The sequence below is a fragment of the Fistularia commersonii genome, chromosome 10, assembly GCF_037954325.1.
Source record: "Fistularia commersonii isolate RoL2024-O1a breed Wild chromosome 10, RoL_Fcom_v1.0, whole genome shotgun sequence".
Lineage (NCBI taxonomy): Eukaryota > Metazoa > Chordata > Actinopteri > Syngnathiformes > Fistulariidae > Fistularia > Fistularia commersonii.
Window position 1 is genome coordinate 15,400,000 of NC_141293.1, and position 15,905 is coordinate 15,415,904.

Genomic DNA, 15,905 nt, shown 5'->3' on the forward strand with positions numbered 1-15,905 from the left:
AATTGAAAAATGGAAGGAAGACAGAAAAAAATAAAAAGAAATGTCCAAAAAAAAACCTGCATTACATACAAAACAGGATGAAAATGATTTTGATAACTGTTAAAGTAAATTATTATAAAAGTGAAAACAGAAACAGTAAAATCATGGGTCATTAACTTGAACATTGAAAAACTACTACATTTAGAAAATAAAAACTGACATAATAATATAATAATATAATATAATATACAATAATATAATAATAAAAATATGTCAATGTTACGAAAATGAATAAATAAAAAAGCTAAATATATTCAGCTGTGGTTAATGGATTGATTTAAATGTATCACAGTAAACTGAATATGCAGAATGATTTGGTAAGAAAGACTTAACAACTTGAACGGATTTGGAGATTTCAATTAAAAAGTTTATGCAGTCAAATATATACATTATTTAAAGTATGAATGTCATCAGGGCATATTATAAACACAGATGAATACACATTGGCATGTAAACAAACTGCTAAAATCTAGAGGCCAATGTTTAATTTTTGTTGACAAGAGGACGGTCCTCGCTTCAGCGACGAAAAAAAATCTCTCATTTGTTATGAAATCGGTCGATCGGTAATCCTGCCGCGGTGATTGGCTGGTCTCCGGCCAATTACGGAGCCTGTGGCGTTGGGCAGCTTCCCCGGTCACGGATATAAACCTGGCGACCAGGTGAGTCCTCTCATCGACAGGATCACACAGCAAACATGAAGTCCCTGATCTTCGTTCTGCTCGTCGGAGCTGCCTGTGAGTGTCCTATTTGAATTTAGTAAGCAAAAAAAAAAAAAAAAAACTTTACTTCTAAAAATGTGTTGATTTTCAGTTGCCTTGGACGATGACAAGATCGTCGGAGGGTACGAGTGCGCGGCCCACTCCCAGCCCCATCAGGTGTCTCTGAACTCCGGCTACCACTTCTGCGGCGGCTCCCTCGTCAACGAGAACTGGGTGGTTTCCGCCGCTCACTGCTACAAGTCGTGAGTAACTCCCTTATATGACAACCAGGATCATGCAAGACCACGCCGGCATTTTAACCCCTAATCCCTTCTCTTCCTCCCCAGCCGCGTGCAGGTGCGTCTCGGAGAGCACAACATCAGGCTCGATGAGGGAACCGAGCAGTTCATCAGGTCGGCCCGCGTCATTCGCCACCCCAACTACAGCTCCTACAACATCGACAACGACATCATGCTGATCAAGCTGAGCGAACCCGCCGTTCTCAACGAGAACGTGCAGCCCGTCGCTCTGCCCACCGCCTGCGCCCCCGCCGGCACCATGTGTCTGGTCTCTGGATGGGGAAACACCATGAGCTCCAGTGTGTAGTGACTCCTTGAACCACGATTTTCTGGTTGTTTTACCCGGCCGGGATCAATCGGTGATGTATCGGTGTCTCTGCTCCGCAGCTGCTGACGAAAACAAGCTGCAGTGCCTGGACCTCCCCATCCTCTCCGAGCGGGACTGTGACAACTCCTACCCTGGAATGATCACCGAGGCCATGTTCTGCGCCGGATACCTGGAGGGAGGCAAGGACTCCTGCCAGGTATTCAATTTCAGCAATATGGGCTCCTCGTGAAAAAGCTGTGTTTGTCGGACGTCACTTTCAACGCACTTGTCGTCGTCTCTGCTTCCAGGGTGACTCTGGTGGCCCCGTGGTGTGCAACAACGAGCTGCAGGGTGTCGTGTCCTGGGGCTACGGATGTGCTCAGAAGGACCACCCCGGTGTCTACGCCAAGGTACGGTAGCGACCAGAGCCGGCCTCACCTTATGTGCCTCCATCGGCGAGTTACACTTACAAAAGAAATTGAATCGCGTAGTTTTTGCCTTTGTCTTTCATTTACAAGATAACATGTCACCCGACTTCCATGCTTAACATAGTATAAATAAATGCAAAAAACACTGGAATACAATATCAATACCCCGATCGCAAAATGAAAATACAGTAAATAATTAAGAAAATAATCATAATAATTGTAATTAATTATAATCCCCCCCACAGAGAGGGAGCTTATACTGATCAGCTGTGGATGGGGTGCTTATTTGGATTTATCATTTGTAGTAATTGGACATTCCTTCACATTTGAATGAAAAAAAAGGTTTTTCCATTTTACAAGTACGGACTAGTTTGTATAAAATAATATATGTTGCATATATTATAAAATCCAATATGTCGTGATTGTTTTGATGGCGAACATTTCCCCGACTTCCTCATTTTCCTGTGTATTGCCTAATGGGCCAAGAATCTGACCATGGTAAATAATAGTATTTGGAGTAAAGCTGTCCAAGCATTAATATAAATTGAAATGTTTGTTTTTTTATCGAAACGCAGGTGTGCATCTTCACTGACTGGCTGAGGGAAACCATGGCCAGGTACTAAGGATCCTGTCACCTCCTTCCCTGCTGCCTCACTTCCATCCTTGGGCTCCAGAGATGTCGAAGAGTTTTCGGACAATATCCGATGTTGTTTTCCACCTAGAACAATAAAGCAATGTTATGAATTTATTTCCAGTAATTTTTCTTCTCCTTTATCCTCCCACATCACATCATGAAATACCATTGAGTTCTTCTGAAATGCTTTGCTCCTAAAACAGGGAGACAAAGCGCTTATTTACAAGGATTCCAGTTGTCTGATATTAACCAAATGAAGATGGAAACAAAAGAATCAAAAACACCCATTTGGTGTGACCTTCAACAGGATATTTCACACTTACTGACTGCTCTCGCTCTCACTTTACAGATCTGCATCTACTATTATCTTCCCTTGCTCAGTAGCGTATAACTTTATGCACGAGATCTTCGACAATTTTGCAAAACAACATGAGAAAAGTTTTTCCTTTTCAAATGGTGAGACTGTTTACTCCTCATTATGAATGCAGGACCATTGAAATGGAGCAAAAAAGGGGGAGGATGTAATGATTGAGAAGATATAAATTAATAAGAATTAAATTAAATTAAAATAATCTAATCAGACACCAGGAAGGCACTTATCTGACTTGACAATGACATAATGCTTCTCGGTGATGAATAAAAGGACAGGAGAATTTAAAATAAAATCACAACATTCGCTTACTGCATTACATTTCGGGAGAAAAGAAGTATTCTCCTTTCAACACCACTATTACTATTTCCCGCTCTCTCTTACTGCCAACTCCTAAAGAAAGAAACACACGGCTCTGCATTGCACGCCAATTCAGCACTACATTTTTTTTTTTTTCAAACCACAATTTTAAGCTCCCCATTTGGCAAGAACGGCACAGCTTTGAATCCTGATAGGTGTGCAAGAATCCTCCATCCTTCTGAAGCACGCCGCCCTGTTTTGCATTTGTGAACAGATGTCTGCCGTGATTGCTCCAATTAATAATTCAGTTCCATTAACACGGACTTTGAAAGTCAGGCGGTCCGGCACTGGGTCCGAAACACTTAAAATTGCACATATAAAGTCGTGGATCAAAAATAAACGGGGAAAAACTGTTAATTATGAACGTCCAAAAAGCAACATAGTCACTTCGATGATTACAAAAAAAAAAAAAAAAACCTTGCACGGCTGGACATTGTGTAAAGAGAAGGTTGAATTAAAATGTCACATAGACATGCGCGACACCTTCATTAATTTCCCTTTTCAATATCTGATAGGATATGGATTTAAAAAAAAAAAGTTCTTTAATTGCCTTAAAGTTTAAATGTGGTAATTCCTCCGCTAGAGTGTCCACCTGTCAAATTCCATCTCGTGATAATGGTACACGGCACAGGGGCCGTATTCATTACAGCCTTATCTGTCTGCAGGAACCTGCAGGGAAATATTACTGTGCAACAGTTCGCTGATTGATTTCGGGGAGCAACAGGGGTGTCGAAATGCATGAACAACAGTTTGGCACGCGCCGCGGATGACAGCTGATGTTTCGACCGAAAGCTGTCATCCATCTTTCTCAGAAAGGAAAACCATGCAATTGGGTGAAACGTTAGATTTCTTTGGTAAATCCCAGTGTTTTAGGTTGTTGAAATGGGGGAGGAAGCAGTTAAATACGGGTTTAGCTCGTAATACAACTTTAGTTCTTTATTTTTGCGGACTGCATTCGGCCAAAAGACGCGTGTTTGCTTGCCAATGCATTGTATCATCAATGCTCACATTGAACAAAATTTGCTTTACTTCATTTACACACACTTAAAAATAGCAGACCAACATCCTTAAAGTCACTGTCCATTACTTGCCTTGCCTTTATTCACAACTATTTAGCATTTGCAGCGTGTAAACACAAGCAAACAGCTTATAAATTAGCTAAAAGTCTATTTCAGTGCATCAGTTATATTCCACATACATGCGAGGCAACAATCAACCAGGTACGTATAAACATACACATTTTGGTAAAACGGATGCTGGTCGTGGCTACGCTTGGAATTGCTAGTATTGCATGAAAACATTCCCGAACTGCTGCGTGCTGGATGCTTTTTTCGGACCATTATTAGGGGTTGCACGTGAATATCTGAATAAATCAGCCATTTCTGAAATACTGCAGACCAACCCATTTGGCTCAGACAATAATTCCACATTCAAAATGATTTAAGTCATTTTTCTTTCCCATGCCTGATGCTCCTGTTTGGAGCTCGGCAGGTCAGCATCTCTAAATCCACTGAGCTGCTGCCATGTTGTTGGCTGATGCATCTAATTTTGCATATCTAATAGAGCTGCCGGTGGTTGTCGATCTCCTGGGATTTCTTTTTGGCCACTATTTGACACTTTTGAAATCGGGTGAACGGCCTCCGGTTCATCCTTGGGATCCGTCCTGACAGAAAAATATGTTTGATTCTGTTTAATTCAGTGAATTGAGGACAGAATGTGCTGAAACCAAGCGTTAGTGTTGACCCACATGACCTTCACTGCACCACAAAGGGAGATGTAACTGAAGAGAACAAATTAGGGAAGCTTTATCTAACTAACCTTCTTACTAAAAACAGGGCATGCATAATGCAATAAAAAGTCAGCTCCACAGGAACAAGACAAGTTCCCCTTTACAACTTATTCTCATATAAAAAGAACTGACATTTTAATTGTGTACCTTTCCTTCCCACGTTATCAAAGCACTAAAGAAGCACATATTAGACTTGTAAGTCTGGTAATCTAAGTGGTAGCATGATTATACTTGTCAAATATGAAGCTTTCTCGCTCTTTTTTTTCCCACGACAGACATCCGCTGTCCTCATCATCAGCTTAACTTCCATCTTATCCTATTAGACTGAATCTTTGTTAGATTCAGATCAGAAATTAGAAATTAAAGCCTTGCATATGACACAGACGAGTGGATTTCCCACCCCACGCCCGCCATGTCACCAGTGGAAACCAACACAGACTTTCCCCCCAGAGACTGTGGATGGTCTTGATTCAAGAAATTTTCAATTTACGCAGAAGTTATTGGACCATGACAAGAATCCAAAAAAAATAAGGATTGAATTGTTTTCTTTACTTATGTGGCCTGAATAAGTGAAGGAAACATAAGAAACCATTCAGACTGAATGTTAAACCAGATCCCCCTGTGCTAAGTTTGTGTAGTTTCTCGTTGAGCCATACACACACTTTTCGAGAGGGTTCATGGGAAAGGCAGCAAAGTTAAAAGTCCAAAAGGAGAAATAAAGCGGTATGGAGCCTCGAGGTGTAGGTGATGTGACGAAAACATTCCTAGCATGCTGCCCCACCATTCACAATGCCAAAAGTATCCAACTATCTGCTCCTTCAGATGATGTCCAACCATGATTTGGTGAAAGTGGTTTCTAGTAAACTTATTCAATGGCGATTCAGGTAGAGGACATTAGGAATCTGTATGTCCATGGTGTACAGACAGCTCCCTAAAAAGGCCTGGAGCTGGAATGACACAGTCTTTGGGAGTACCTCTGGGCAGCATCTTTGGCCCTCACTCCATCCCAGCGGTGGAGTTTGGCCCGTTTCGCTCTCTCTGCATCTGCTCTGGAGGTCACAACAGACATTTGAGATTCTCCTTCTCCCCGCACAGACGTCTGCTTATCCGGATGTCTCTTAAGCAGCTTCGGATTATCTTTTATTTGTCCTTGAATTGCACACTTCTCTGCAGTCATCTTTTAGTTGCTGGCAACTTCATGCCCGGCCTTGACTCACCGTGCTGTATTTTTGATATGAGAATAAGACTTTTGTCAATATATATTGGCCGGGTGATGCAACTGATGCAACTCCCCCGACTCAAGTACAACAACAACTGTCAAAGGAGATCCTGACCAAAACACCAGGACCTCGAAATCATGAAAAATTTAAAATCAACAAGGGGGGTATCACCACCCTTACATTGGGAATAGAGCGCTGCCTCTGGGCAAACCAGCTTGAGGAGCTTCTGTTTAAAACATACCGGGACAAATCTGTCACCAATCACCTGAACTACTTCACTTTTTGCATCAGCGGTGAGAAAGTGATTTTCTCCTGTGACCTCCGATATGTTTTTATTCATTTCATTTTGGAAAATGACCTTACACGGCTTGCGACTGTAAATGCAATTGTAAGCAGTAATCTGTGGGAAACACACAGCAGCGGAAACATCACACATAAATATCTCGTTCAATATCACCAAAAAAAAAAAAAAAAAAAATCAAAATACGTAGTCAAATCATTTCTAGAGCTATTCTAGTTGCACAAAAAAGTGATCAGGGGACGGGGGAGAAGTACAATTTTCTCTAGACACAAAGAGTGCACCTTGTTTAAGGTTCAGTGAGGCTCCAAAAACGGATATATCATTGCTGCAATTTTGAAATTACTATTTCATTTCTCTCCGATTGAATGCTCCCAGCCAATGGATTCCCGGGACCGATGCACCGTCGCGCCACGAGCTCGGTATCCAAGCTCTAGTTACCAGACCACCAAGACCCCATCTCTAAGCCCAGGTTGTATAATGTTGAGATTTGGATAGGGTTTGGTCACATCTTGTGCTTGAAAAGAGTTTGGAACCCGCACGAGATAGTTTATAACAAATCTAAGATTTCTCGTGTATCTGCACGGTAAGAACTCCCCCAGTCATTCTTCTTGCTCATAACCCCCCCCCCCTGTGATCCACAGATCACAACACGGAGGATCAGGACCAGACCAGCATTGCCTTCCAAGGGCGCTTCGGCCCCACCGTGATTTCTCGAACCCCGTAAGACACCCGGTCGAGGACGATCCAGAGTTTTTTTTGGGAAGGACTATAGGGGGAGCCGACTTTCCCCCAATGGTGAACTGCAGCAACTTTAAGACATGCTTGAACTGTCCAAAAACAAATTCCCGGAATTCCCTTTGAATTACCGGAAGCAACGTAAAATGCTAAATCCAAGTTTAGCAACTAAACAAAACATACTGATGTCTCTAAGATTTACAGGGGGCCGCATGAGAAACCCGAACGAGGTCGGAGAGACGAACCAACAACAACAGAAAAGCAACATACTTGTATGACATGAACGGAATAAATGTTTTTTTTTTATGCTTTTTTAAAATACCCAGGTCTGCTCTGAGAAATGATATTTCTGATAATGAAGAAATACAAGTGTTGATCAGGGCCATAGCCTGCCGAAAATGTTTTCTCAAGCATTAAAATGTGACGTTGGATAGACATAGACAGTCAGAAACAACTTTAAATTGTGATTCACTTATGATATTTTTGTTAAATTACTGAGTATATTGGCCTGTTTCGCGGGAGACATCCGTAGCTTTCGTCAACCAGGTTTAAACCAACTGAATGCAATTAAACATTTCTTTTATGGTTTGCAGTCCAGCTCTAACTTATCCGTCAGTCGGGGGTTAAAAAAAGGTTAGAAAAGAGGCTGAGGGTTTTGGGTGTTACAGCGCACCTCGCCGCTGGTGCAAGTATAATTTTGCCAAACAAAGGTTTCTCCTGCACACAATGACTTCATAAGAGGGTTAGAAAAGCGGGGATAACAAGCACACCAAGGTATCACAAGATTGTAAATTTTATTAGCGGTACCCCGACAATGCTTCTCTCATACAATTTCTCTCCCTTGCTTCTTTGCCCCGTACTTGTCTTTCCTGACAGCTCACATCTTTTGCTTTTAAATCTCCTCCCAGTGTCCACTCTCCGCCGCCATCGCGCGCCGGAAGATCCCATCCTAGCCGTATCTGCTGAGAATCCCGTTGATCCACGGCATCAAAGAGCAGACTTTGGTGTAAACGCCCGGGTAGTTGGGCTGAGCGCATCCCTGGCCCCAGGAGACGATGCCCTGCAGCTCCCCGTTGCATACAAGAGGACCACCGGAGTCTCCCTGGAGAAGGAAGCAGAAGACATCAGGATCGGAGAGGAAACAGAAGGGGTAGAGGAGGGAATAGAGGGCTGCAAAGTAGAGAAGGATGAAAACCCGGGGAGTAGAAGGTAGAAGAGGAGAGGGGTTTGGACGTCCGGAGAAAAGAACGGGAAGAAGGAGAGGGGTTACCTGGCAGGCGTCCATCCCCCCTTCCAGGTATCCGGCGCAGACCATGCGCTCGGTGATCATGCCCGGATACGAGGCCTCACACTGAGCGCCGGACAGGATGGGGATTTCCAAACACTGGAGGTAAAACGGGTTGAAGACTGTGGATGAGAGGTGGCACCAAAAAGACGTAAGAAGTAAGAAAACCTAAAAACATTATTTTGGAATAGATGTTTGTTTCAGTGCTTTTGATTTCTTTTTTTTTTTTTGCATTTGCTTAATTCATTCATTACTTTTTCTTATCTTTTGAGCTCGTTATTATTTTCTACTTCCTTTCCGCCATCCGTTGTTTTGCAGCGTTATTTCTGGCCCAACGCAGTCCCCTCGCATTGTAAACAGTAATTAGGGAGTCATTTATTCTGTCGTATGTAAATGCGAGCGTATGAGCATATAATAATCTCAGGGTTTATCATTTAAATGCCTAAAAATTAGACTTGATTAAATAATCGCCTTTGCTGTTGTGAAGCTGTTTAACTTCCCGGCGGTGCGATCACACGGCCTTCCAGGTGCGCGCGACCTTACCCTGGTCGGAGTAGATGTTACCCCATCCTGACACCATGCACATGTCCCCGACTGCAGGGCAGGCCGACGGCAGGGAAACGGGCTGCACGTATTGGTTGACGGTGACGGGATGTGCCAGTTTCATCAGCATGATGTCATAGTCCAGGGTCTGGTAGCTGTAGTTCTCGTGCCAATAAATGGCATCTACCGACATGTACTGTTCGGTGCCCTCGTACTCCCAGATGTGGTGATCTCCCACGATGGCGATCTGCGCGTAGGGGCTGAAAGCAGCGAGCGCGGGAATTAAAAGATCATTTCCCGATGGTTACGATGTCATGAGCGTAAATGCGATACAAACTTTAGCCAGCAGTGGGCGGCAGAAACGATCCAGCGGTCGTTGATGAGAGACCCGCCGCAGAAGTGGTAGCCGGCGTTGAGGGACACCTGCCAGGGTCGAGAGTGAGCGTAGCACTCGTAGCCGCCCACGATCTTGTTCCCGTCGGTGGGGGCTCCCGCTGTCGTTTTTCAGGGGGGGTTCAAATCAAAATGTATAGTATTTATATCGCAGTTTTTCTTTTTTTTTTTTTTTTTTTTTTTTGGGAAAATTTTCAGTGCTTTACCTGCTGCGCCCAGAAGCGCGAGTACAATCAGACCAAACATCTTGCGGCTTCAAGCGACCAGAGTGGACCGGAGTGACCTGCCGACAGCTGCATTTATACCTGCCATGTTCCTCTCAGCTCGCCCAGCCCACTCCTCCTGTGACAACCTCTGCCCTTGACAAAAAAACAAAAAAAAAGAAACCTTATCTAACTTATGTGCCACCCTGCCAATTGATAAGCACGCCGAGGTGGAGAATTACTTTTGCACATGTCTTGTCAGGGTGTTTTTCAAATGTTGACCTCCCATGACCTGCCCCGAGGCGCCCGGTTCGTCTTTAACCGCGGCATCTGTTCTCCGGTCAGTTTACAGCTGTGAAATAACACGATAAAATCAAAGATACTACTTAATGTGTTTCCTTTTCCTTTTTTGGGAAAATGTTTCCTGAAAATATAGAAATAATTTAAGAAATAGTTAGATTTAGGTCAACTAAACTTGGCGTGTTCATTTTCAAGAGGTTACCAAACAACCTTTTAATGATCCCCACCCCATTGGTCTCCATATTCATCTATTCTCTTCATTTTGTTCTTTATAAACCCTTATTATAAATTAATTCATCGATTTGAATAAATGTCTCACTTAAATAGGGATAAACATTCATGGATATTGTATAATTTGCAAATACTTCTGGCTACTCAAAATTAAATCTCAGTTTGGATCTGTGTTTCTCGATTTCAATCTGGGTTTCTAAATTTACAGACTTGCTCAAACTGTTTTTCACTTTTTACATTTTTTTTGTCTTATTTGTTCATCTGCTGAACCAAAGCCAGCAATGAGTGATCTATGAGAGAATTGCACGCAGCTGCTAAACTGATAATAAAAACGAAAAAAAAAAAAAAAAATTGGCTTGTTGCGTGAGGACGCAGCTGGGGTCAACAGATGGAAGGATGAGTGTATGTGCACGCATGTGTGTGTGTGCGTGTGTATATGTGTGTGTGTGTGTGTGTGTGTACACGAGGGTTGTCGGTTGAGGTAGGGTATAAATATTAGAATCTGCGTGTGTCCAGGTGACTTCTGATCTGAATTCGGGCATCATGATTGCACTGGCTCTGCTGCTGATGGCCGGGGCTGCTGGTAAACACGCATGACAACACACTCACACACACACACACACACACAGACACACACTGCAGCTATTGAAACGGCATCTTTCTCCCCATGACCACGTTACAGTGGCAGCGACAGTTCCCCGGGAAGATGGCAGGATCATCGGCGGCGTGGAGTGTCAGCCCAACTCTCGTCCCTACATGGCCTCCCTCAACTACGGCTACCATTTCTGCGGGGGCGTCCTCATCAACAGGCAGTGGGTGCTCTCTGTCGCCCACTGCTGGCAGAAGTAAGTGTTTACGCACTCGATCGCGCAACCCGACCCTGTAATAAAATACGAATCGTCATTTCAAATGACTCGAGGTAACGTTTGAATATGAAGGAATAAAAGACGAAAAAACTTTGCTTGAGTCCTGCGTTGTTCCCGGCCATCTTTGGAGCTTCGTTTAATTTTGTTTTATTTCATTTTCATTTTTCTTTGAGAATAGAAATTTTCTTGGTTTAATAAAATGATAACAAATGAATAACTTTTAACTTTAACTTTTAAAGGTAACAATTCACCCCCCCCCCCAAGTTCCATCTAAACTATATATTTTGTGGGTTGGATCAATCAATCCGTCAGTGTCTGATATAATTAAGCAGAAGACTGTTGATTTAATATAAATAACTTTTAATTTTTATATTCCAACAGTTTCTCAATCTTTTTTGTGATCGAGACAAATCTATAAATCAGATTTTTCACATTTTTGCCAATTTTCAATTTTTTTCTCATGATTTCCTTGGCCTTGTCTCCTCTGCGTTTTGTATTTCTTTTTTTCCATTTTTTTTTTCTCATTCTGATTACAATATTTACCTCTCCTCCTGCCAGTCCCTACTACATCCAGGTCATGCTGGGAGAGCATGATGTCCGAGTGTTCGAAGGACCTGAGCAGCTCATGAAGATCGACACCATCGTCTGGCACCCAATGTGAGCCCGAGCAAAAATCCTCTGGATTTAGTTTATCCAGTAGGTGGCACTCAAATGCCTTCAAGATGGACGCACACTTTTAAAGGAGCAATCCTAGTGGCAGGACGGGAATTCATTTAGCGTCTTTTTATCAAACAAGCACAGGGGTCAGTTGTTAAAAAACCTAGCTTTAGCTGCGCTTGTATTGTATGGCTAGACCAGGGGTGGGCAAACAACGGCCCGCGGGCCACATCTGGCCCGTTGGTCTTTTTCATCCGGCCCGCCAAAGATTGGTACAGAATTTATACTTGATTTAAATGATCGAATGATTGGATCATTGAATGTGGGAGCTCAAACAGGAGATTATGTCATTTATTTTTGGAGCTACTTGATAATTTTCCTGAACTGAATGACACTTTGCGTTTTAGCCTTTAGCCTTTAGCCAAAAAAAAAACAAAAAAAAACGAAGAAATTAATGTATGTATATGGTTTTGAGATGGCTGTTAGGTAGAGTGGTGACCTCTGAATAACGACTACTTTGGATCTTCGGTTATTGAATTGCAATTTTTGTAAGTCGCTTTGGATGAAAGCGTCTGCTAAATAACTGTAAAGTAATGTAATGGACGCACTGACACCCATGAATGGGCTGCACGTGAAGCTACAAGGGAAAAAAACGGTTTGTGCATGAAATGCTGGCAAACGTCAGAGCCTTCAAAACCAAGCTGGTTTTATTTCCAAAACAAGCAGGCGAGTCTGATACGTACTGTTAACAAATGCGTTTTTTTTTTTTTATATGTATCGTATCTTCTTGTGACCCGGCCCGTCTGTCAAATTTTAAAAGTCAATGCAGCCTCTGAGCCAAAAAGTTTGCTCACCCCTTGGCTAGGCTCACTTCTGAATTCATGTTGAATTTTTTTATTCAGTATCTACAAATTGATTTGAAAATCCAACTTAAGATGTCACCAATAAGCGATTGAATCCTGTAATCACTTTGATAGCGCTATTGTTGTAACGTAATCTGTCATCATAATCCGTCCACACTGAACTGATGCCCCCCCGAAATCACCCTGGAGAAGCTCCTCCCTAGAATCCCTCCGGTTTCTAGAATCACCCCTGGCATTCACCAGCATCTGATTCCCTGAAGATTAGTTCTCTGCATGCAGGTACGACTACCAGACTCTGGACTATGACATCATGATGATCAAACTCTTCCACCCGGTGAGGGTGACCAACGCCGTGGCGCCGATCCAGTTGCCCAGCGGGCAGCCGTACGCCGGATGCCCCTGCTCCGTCTCTGGCTGGGGAAACACTGCCATGGGCGACGAGGGTATGGAGATTCCAACTATGTCGTTTGGGTGAAAAGTGCTGAGCATGATGTACCTAAACCTGGTTAAACTATATTACAATTAAAAAATGATCACATTTACAAATATGACAGTGGCAGTGCCGGATATTAACATGTCTCTAAATGACAAGCATTTTAGTTTGTATTAATCTGCAAATTGAAAATAAGTGGATGACGACGAAGATGGATCTTTTTTAAGTTATTACATGCAGCGCGCATGTGTGTGTGTGTAATACAATGCAAAACTGGAAATACACTCACATTAGCTAATACACTATTATTGCACTACATTATTAACTCATCAGTGGCACAGAATCCATCTATGTGATTCCCATTGGTACACTGGTTTATCTTATTATTATCTTATCTTTTTTATCATTATTTAAAATGGTTAAGGACAAGAAAAATGGAAAATGGATCAGTTTAACACCTCTCTATGTGATTGTGTATTTTTATAACCCAGTCAAGAAACTGTACATTTGACCCTATTCTGAGATCCCTTTTACATTCACTTTACGGTTAATTGAATTTCAGAATCTTTGTTTTTTTGTTTTATGGGTGAGTTTTTTTTCTTCTTCCTTGAGGTACATAATTCACATATAAGGCTCTCTTTGTTCACCACCATGGAGGTTGTCGTTTTGTCATACATCAGTTGAAAGGGTAAAAAAAAAAAAAGGTCGTTATTTTCAAAACCATTTGCATCGGCGTTCGCCTTGAACATTTCTCACTGACTCTTCCGAAAAGAAATAAATCCATTCATATATAAAACCCCCTCCTTGTGTGTGTTACAGTTGTCTTACCCACTCGTCTGCAATGCTTGGACGTGCCCATAGTGAGCGACGAGGCCTGCAAAAACTCCTATCCCGGTATGATTTCGCCAAGGATGATGTGCGCCGGGTACATGGAAGGAGGCAGGGACGCCTGTAACGTGAGTGTTGAAGGAAGCGCGTAAAATTACAAACTCTATTTCTTGCAAGTGTCACGATGTGCTGGGGCAGACTCGAGCAGGGAACCACACTTCGGGACAGAGATGGGTGGAAAGCGCTTTTATTCGGTTGCAGGCTGGACAGGTTGCAGACGGGACGGGTTGCAGACGGGACGGCAGAGGCTGGGCCTCAACCGTACGGATTGCAGACGGAGCGGGCCCCAGGCAGGGTGGCAGACTGAACAGTACGGGATGCAGACAGGACGAGTTGCAGACAGAACGGCAGAGGCTGGGCCTCAACAGTACGGGTTGCGGCAGGGAACAGAGGTCACGCCGGCCGTCTGGGCCCGGCCGTGACTCGGGAAGGGAACAGAGGTCACGCCGGCCGTCTGGGCCCGGCCGTGACTCGGGAAGGGAACAGAGGTCACGCCGGCCGTCTGGGCCCGGCCGTGACTCGGGAAGGGAACAGAGGTCACGCCGGCCGTCTGGGCCCGGCCGTGACTCGGGAAGGGAACAGAGGTCACGCCGGCCGTCTGGGCCCGGCCGTGACTCGGGAAGGGAACAGAGGTCACGCCGGCCGTCTGGGCCCGGCCGTGACTCGGGAAGGGAACAGAGGTCACGCCGGCCGTCTGGGCCCGGCCGTGACTCGGGAAGGGAACAGAGGTCACGCCGGCCGTCTGGGCCCGGCCGTGACTCGGGAAGGGAACAGAGGTCACGCCGGCCGTCTGGGCCCGGCCGTGACTCGGGAAGGGAACAGAGGTCACGCCGGCCGTCTGGGCCCGGCCGTGACTCGGGAAGGGAACAGAGGTCACGCCGGCCGTCTGGGCCCGGCCGTGACTCGGGAAGGGAACAGAGGTCACGCCGGCCGTCTGGGCCCGGCCGTGACTCGGGAAGGGAACAGAGGTCACGCCGGCCGTCTGGGCCCGGCCGTGACTCGGGAAGGGAAAGGAGGTCCTACCTGGGGTCCGGTCATAGCAGGGGTGAGGTCCGGGTTGGCAGGGGTGAGGTCCGGGTCGTGGCAGGGTCCCACAGTAATCCATGAAGACCACAATCCCCCGGCGCCAGGCAGAGAGTGCCGCTGCCCTTTATAGGGATCTCGATTAGCGGCATCTGCTGCAGCTGGCGCAGATTACGACGGGGATCAGCTGTGAACCCTGACAGCAAGAGGTCAGATGTCATAGTCAGCTCGACGCAGTGAATGGTAACCTATGGTATTGTTAGCCTATGTCATGAAAAGTCATCAAACATGTAATAGTTATGTTGTTTTTTTCAGCAAAAATGATTGTATCGCCATTTAATGATTCATGGGGAAAATATCAATTAAATCAGGGGGTTGAATTTCAATGAATAGACCGGAATTACTAAGAATACACGGTATCTCCCACAAAGCATACGCTCTGTCACATCCGACCACAGACAGATATGAGATTACTTCAAACTGTTCGCCGAAAGATGTTCAGCCCAACAATCTGTGATTTTTATTTTTATTTTTTTTTTCCAGGAAATTAGATCAAGTGTAAGGTCAGATACTGTGATATTTTGATAAGAAACTGAACGCATTTTTTTTTTTTTCTGCAAGATAAGACGACTCATTTTCTTCAAAGCATCCATGAAATGACTTTGCTCACGATCGCTTTTAAAGTCGTTGTTTTTCTCTCAGGGTGACTCGGGCAGCCCCCTGGTGTGTTTAGGAGAGCTCCAAGGCCTGGTGTCATGGGGGCAGGGTTGCGCCGTTCCCGACCATCCCGTGGTCTACGTCAAAGTGGTCGAGCTTCTCCCATGGATTCATGAGACCGTAGCAAACAACCCCTGAAGAAACCACCTTCCGGACGTCGCGCCGCTTCTCTTTAACGCTCGATCTCCCACGAGGCTCGGCAGCACGTCCAGATGAATCAATCTGTGCCAGAGCATAAACATAAAACTTAAATGACCTGGTGTATATTTACTTCTCATTTAGTTTTACATCTGTGGTGATTAAGGAATAAAAACAACACATTG

The 15,905-nt window shown here is 44.3% G+C and overlaps 3 protein-coding genes across 3 annotated transcripts; 2 read left to right on the forward strand and 1 right to left on the reverse strand.

Annotated features, from left to right (window-relative positions):
* The first annotated feature begins 722 nt into the window (after positions 1 to 722).
* On the forward strand, positions 723 to 2,519 carry LOC147230577 (trypsin-2). The gene is made up of 6 exons (XM_086154011.1): positions 723 to 773; positions 850 to 1,000; positions 1,085 to 1,335; positions 1,424 to 1,560; positions 1,652 to 1,753; positions 2,347 to 2,519. The coding sequence occupies exons 1-6, from the start codon at positions 734 to 736 to the stop codon at positions 2,392 to 2,394; spliced, it is 729 nt and encodes a 242-aa protein (XP_086010137.1). The 5' UTR covers positions 723 to 733; the 3' UTR covers positions 2,395 to 2,519.
* A 5,467-nt stretch (positions 2,520 to 7,986) lies between these two features.
* Positions 7,987 to 9,735, reverse strand: LOC147230578 (trypsin-2-like). The gene is made up of 5 exons (XM_086154014.1): positions 9,608 to 9,735; positions 9,346 to 9,502; positions 9,009 to 9,268; positions 8,451 to 8,587; positions 7,987 to 8,282 (listed from the first exon to the last, which is right to left on the reverse strand). The coding sequence occupies exons 1-5, from the start codon at positions 9,645 to 9,647 to the stop codon at positions 8,130 to 8,132; spliced, it is 747 nt and encodes a 248-aa protein (XP_086010140.1). The 5' UTR covers positions 9,648 to 9,735; the 3' UTR covers positions 7,987 to 8,129.
* A 933-nt stretch (positions 9,736 to 10,668) lies between these two features.
* LOC147230579 (trypsin-like) lies at positions 10,669 to 15,901 on the forward strand. The gene is made up of 6 exons (XM_086154013.1): positions 10,669 to 10,718; positions 10,818 to 10,980; positions 11,560 to 11,658; positions 12,801 to 12,964; positions 13,774 to 13,910; positions 15,568 to 15,901. Exons 1-6 carry the CDS (start codon positions 10,679 to 10,681, stop codon positions 15,718 to 15,720), a joined length of 756 nt encoding a protein of 251 aa, XP_086010139.1. The 5' UTR covers positions 10,669 to 10,678; the 3' UTR covers positions 15,721 to 15,901.
* The last annotated feature ends 4 nt before the right edge of the window (positions 15,902 to 15,905 follow it).

Bases quoted from the DNA above. Each gene is read 5' to 3' on its own strand.
- LOC147230579 (XM_086154013.1), top strand. From the start codon at position 10,679: ATGATTGCACTGGCTCTGCTGCTGATGGCCGGGGCTGCTG. The intron at 10,719-10,817 runs GTAAACACGCAT...ACCACGTTACAG, and splicing joins GCTGATGGCCGGGGCTGCTG to TGGCAGCGACAGTTCCCCGG. The intron at 12,965-13,773 runs GTATGGAGATTC...TGTGTGTTACAG, and splicing joins CACTGCCATGGGCGACGAGG to TTGTCTTACCCACTCGTCTG.
- LOC147230578 (XM_086154014.1), bottom strand. From the start codon at position 9,647: ATGTTTGGTCTGATTGTACTCGCGCTTCTGGGCGCAGCAG. The intron at 9,269-9,345 runs GTTTGTATCGCA...CGCTGCTTTCAG, and splicing joins GCCGCCCACTGCTGGCTAAA to CCCCTACGCGCAGATCGCCA. The intron at 8,588-9,008 runs GTAAGGTCGCGC...TCTCATCCACAG, and splicing joins TAACATCTACTCCGACCAGG to TCTTCAACCCGTTTTACCTC.
- LOC147230577 (XM_086154011.1), top strand. From the start codon at position 734: ATGAAGTCCCTGATCTTCGTTCTGCTCGTCGGAGCTGCCT. The intron at 1,561-1,651 runs GTATTCAATTTC...CTCTGCTTCCAG, and splicing joins GAGGCAAGGACTCCTGCCAG to GGTGACTCTGGTGGCCCCGT. The intron at 1,754-2,346 runs GTACGGTAGCGA...ATCGAAACGCAG, and splicing joins ACCCCGGTGTCTACGCCAAG to GTGTGCATCTTCACTGACTG.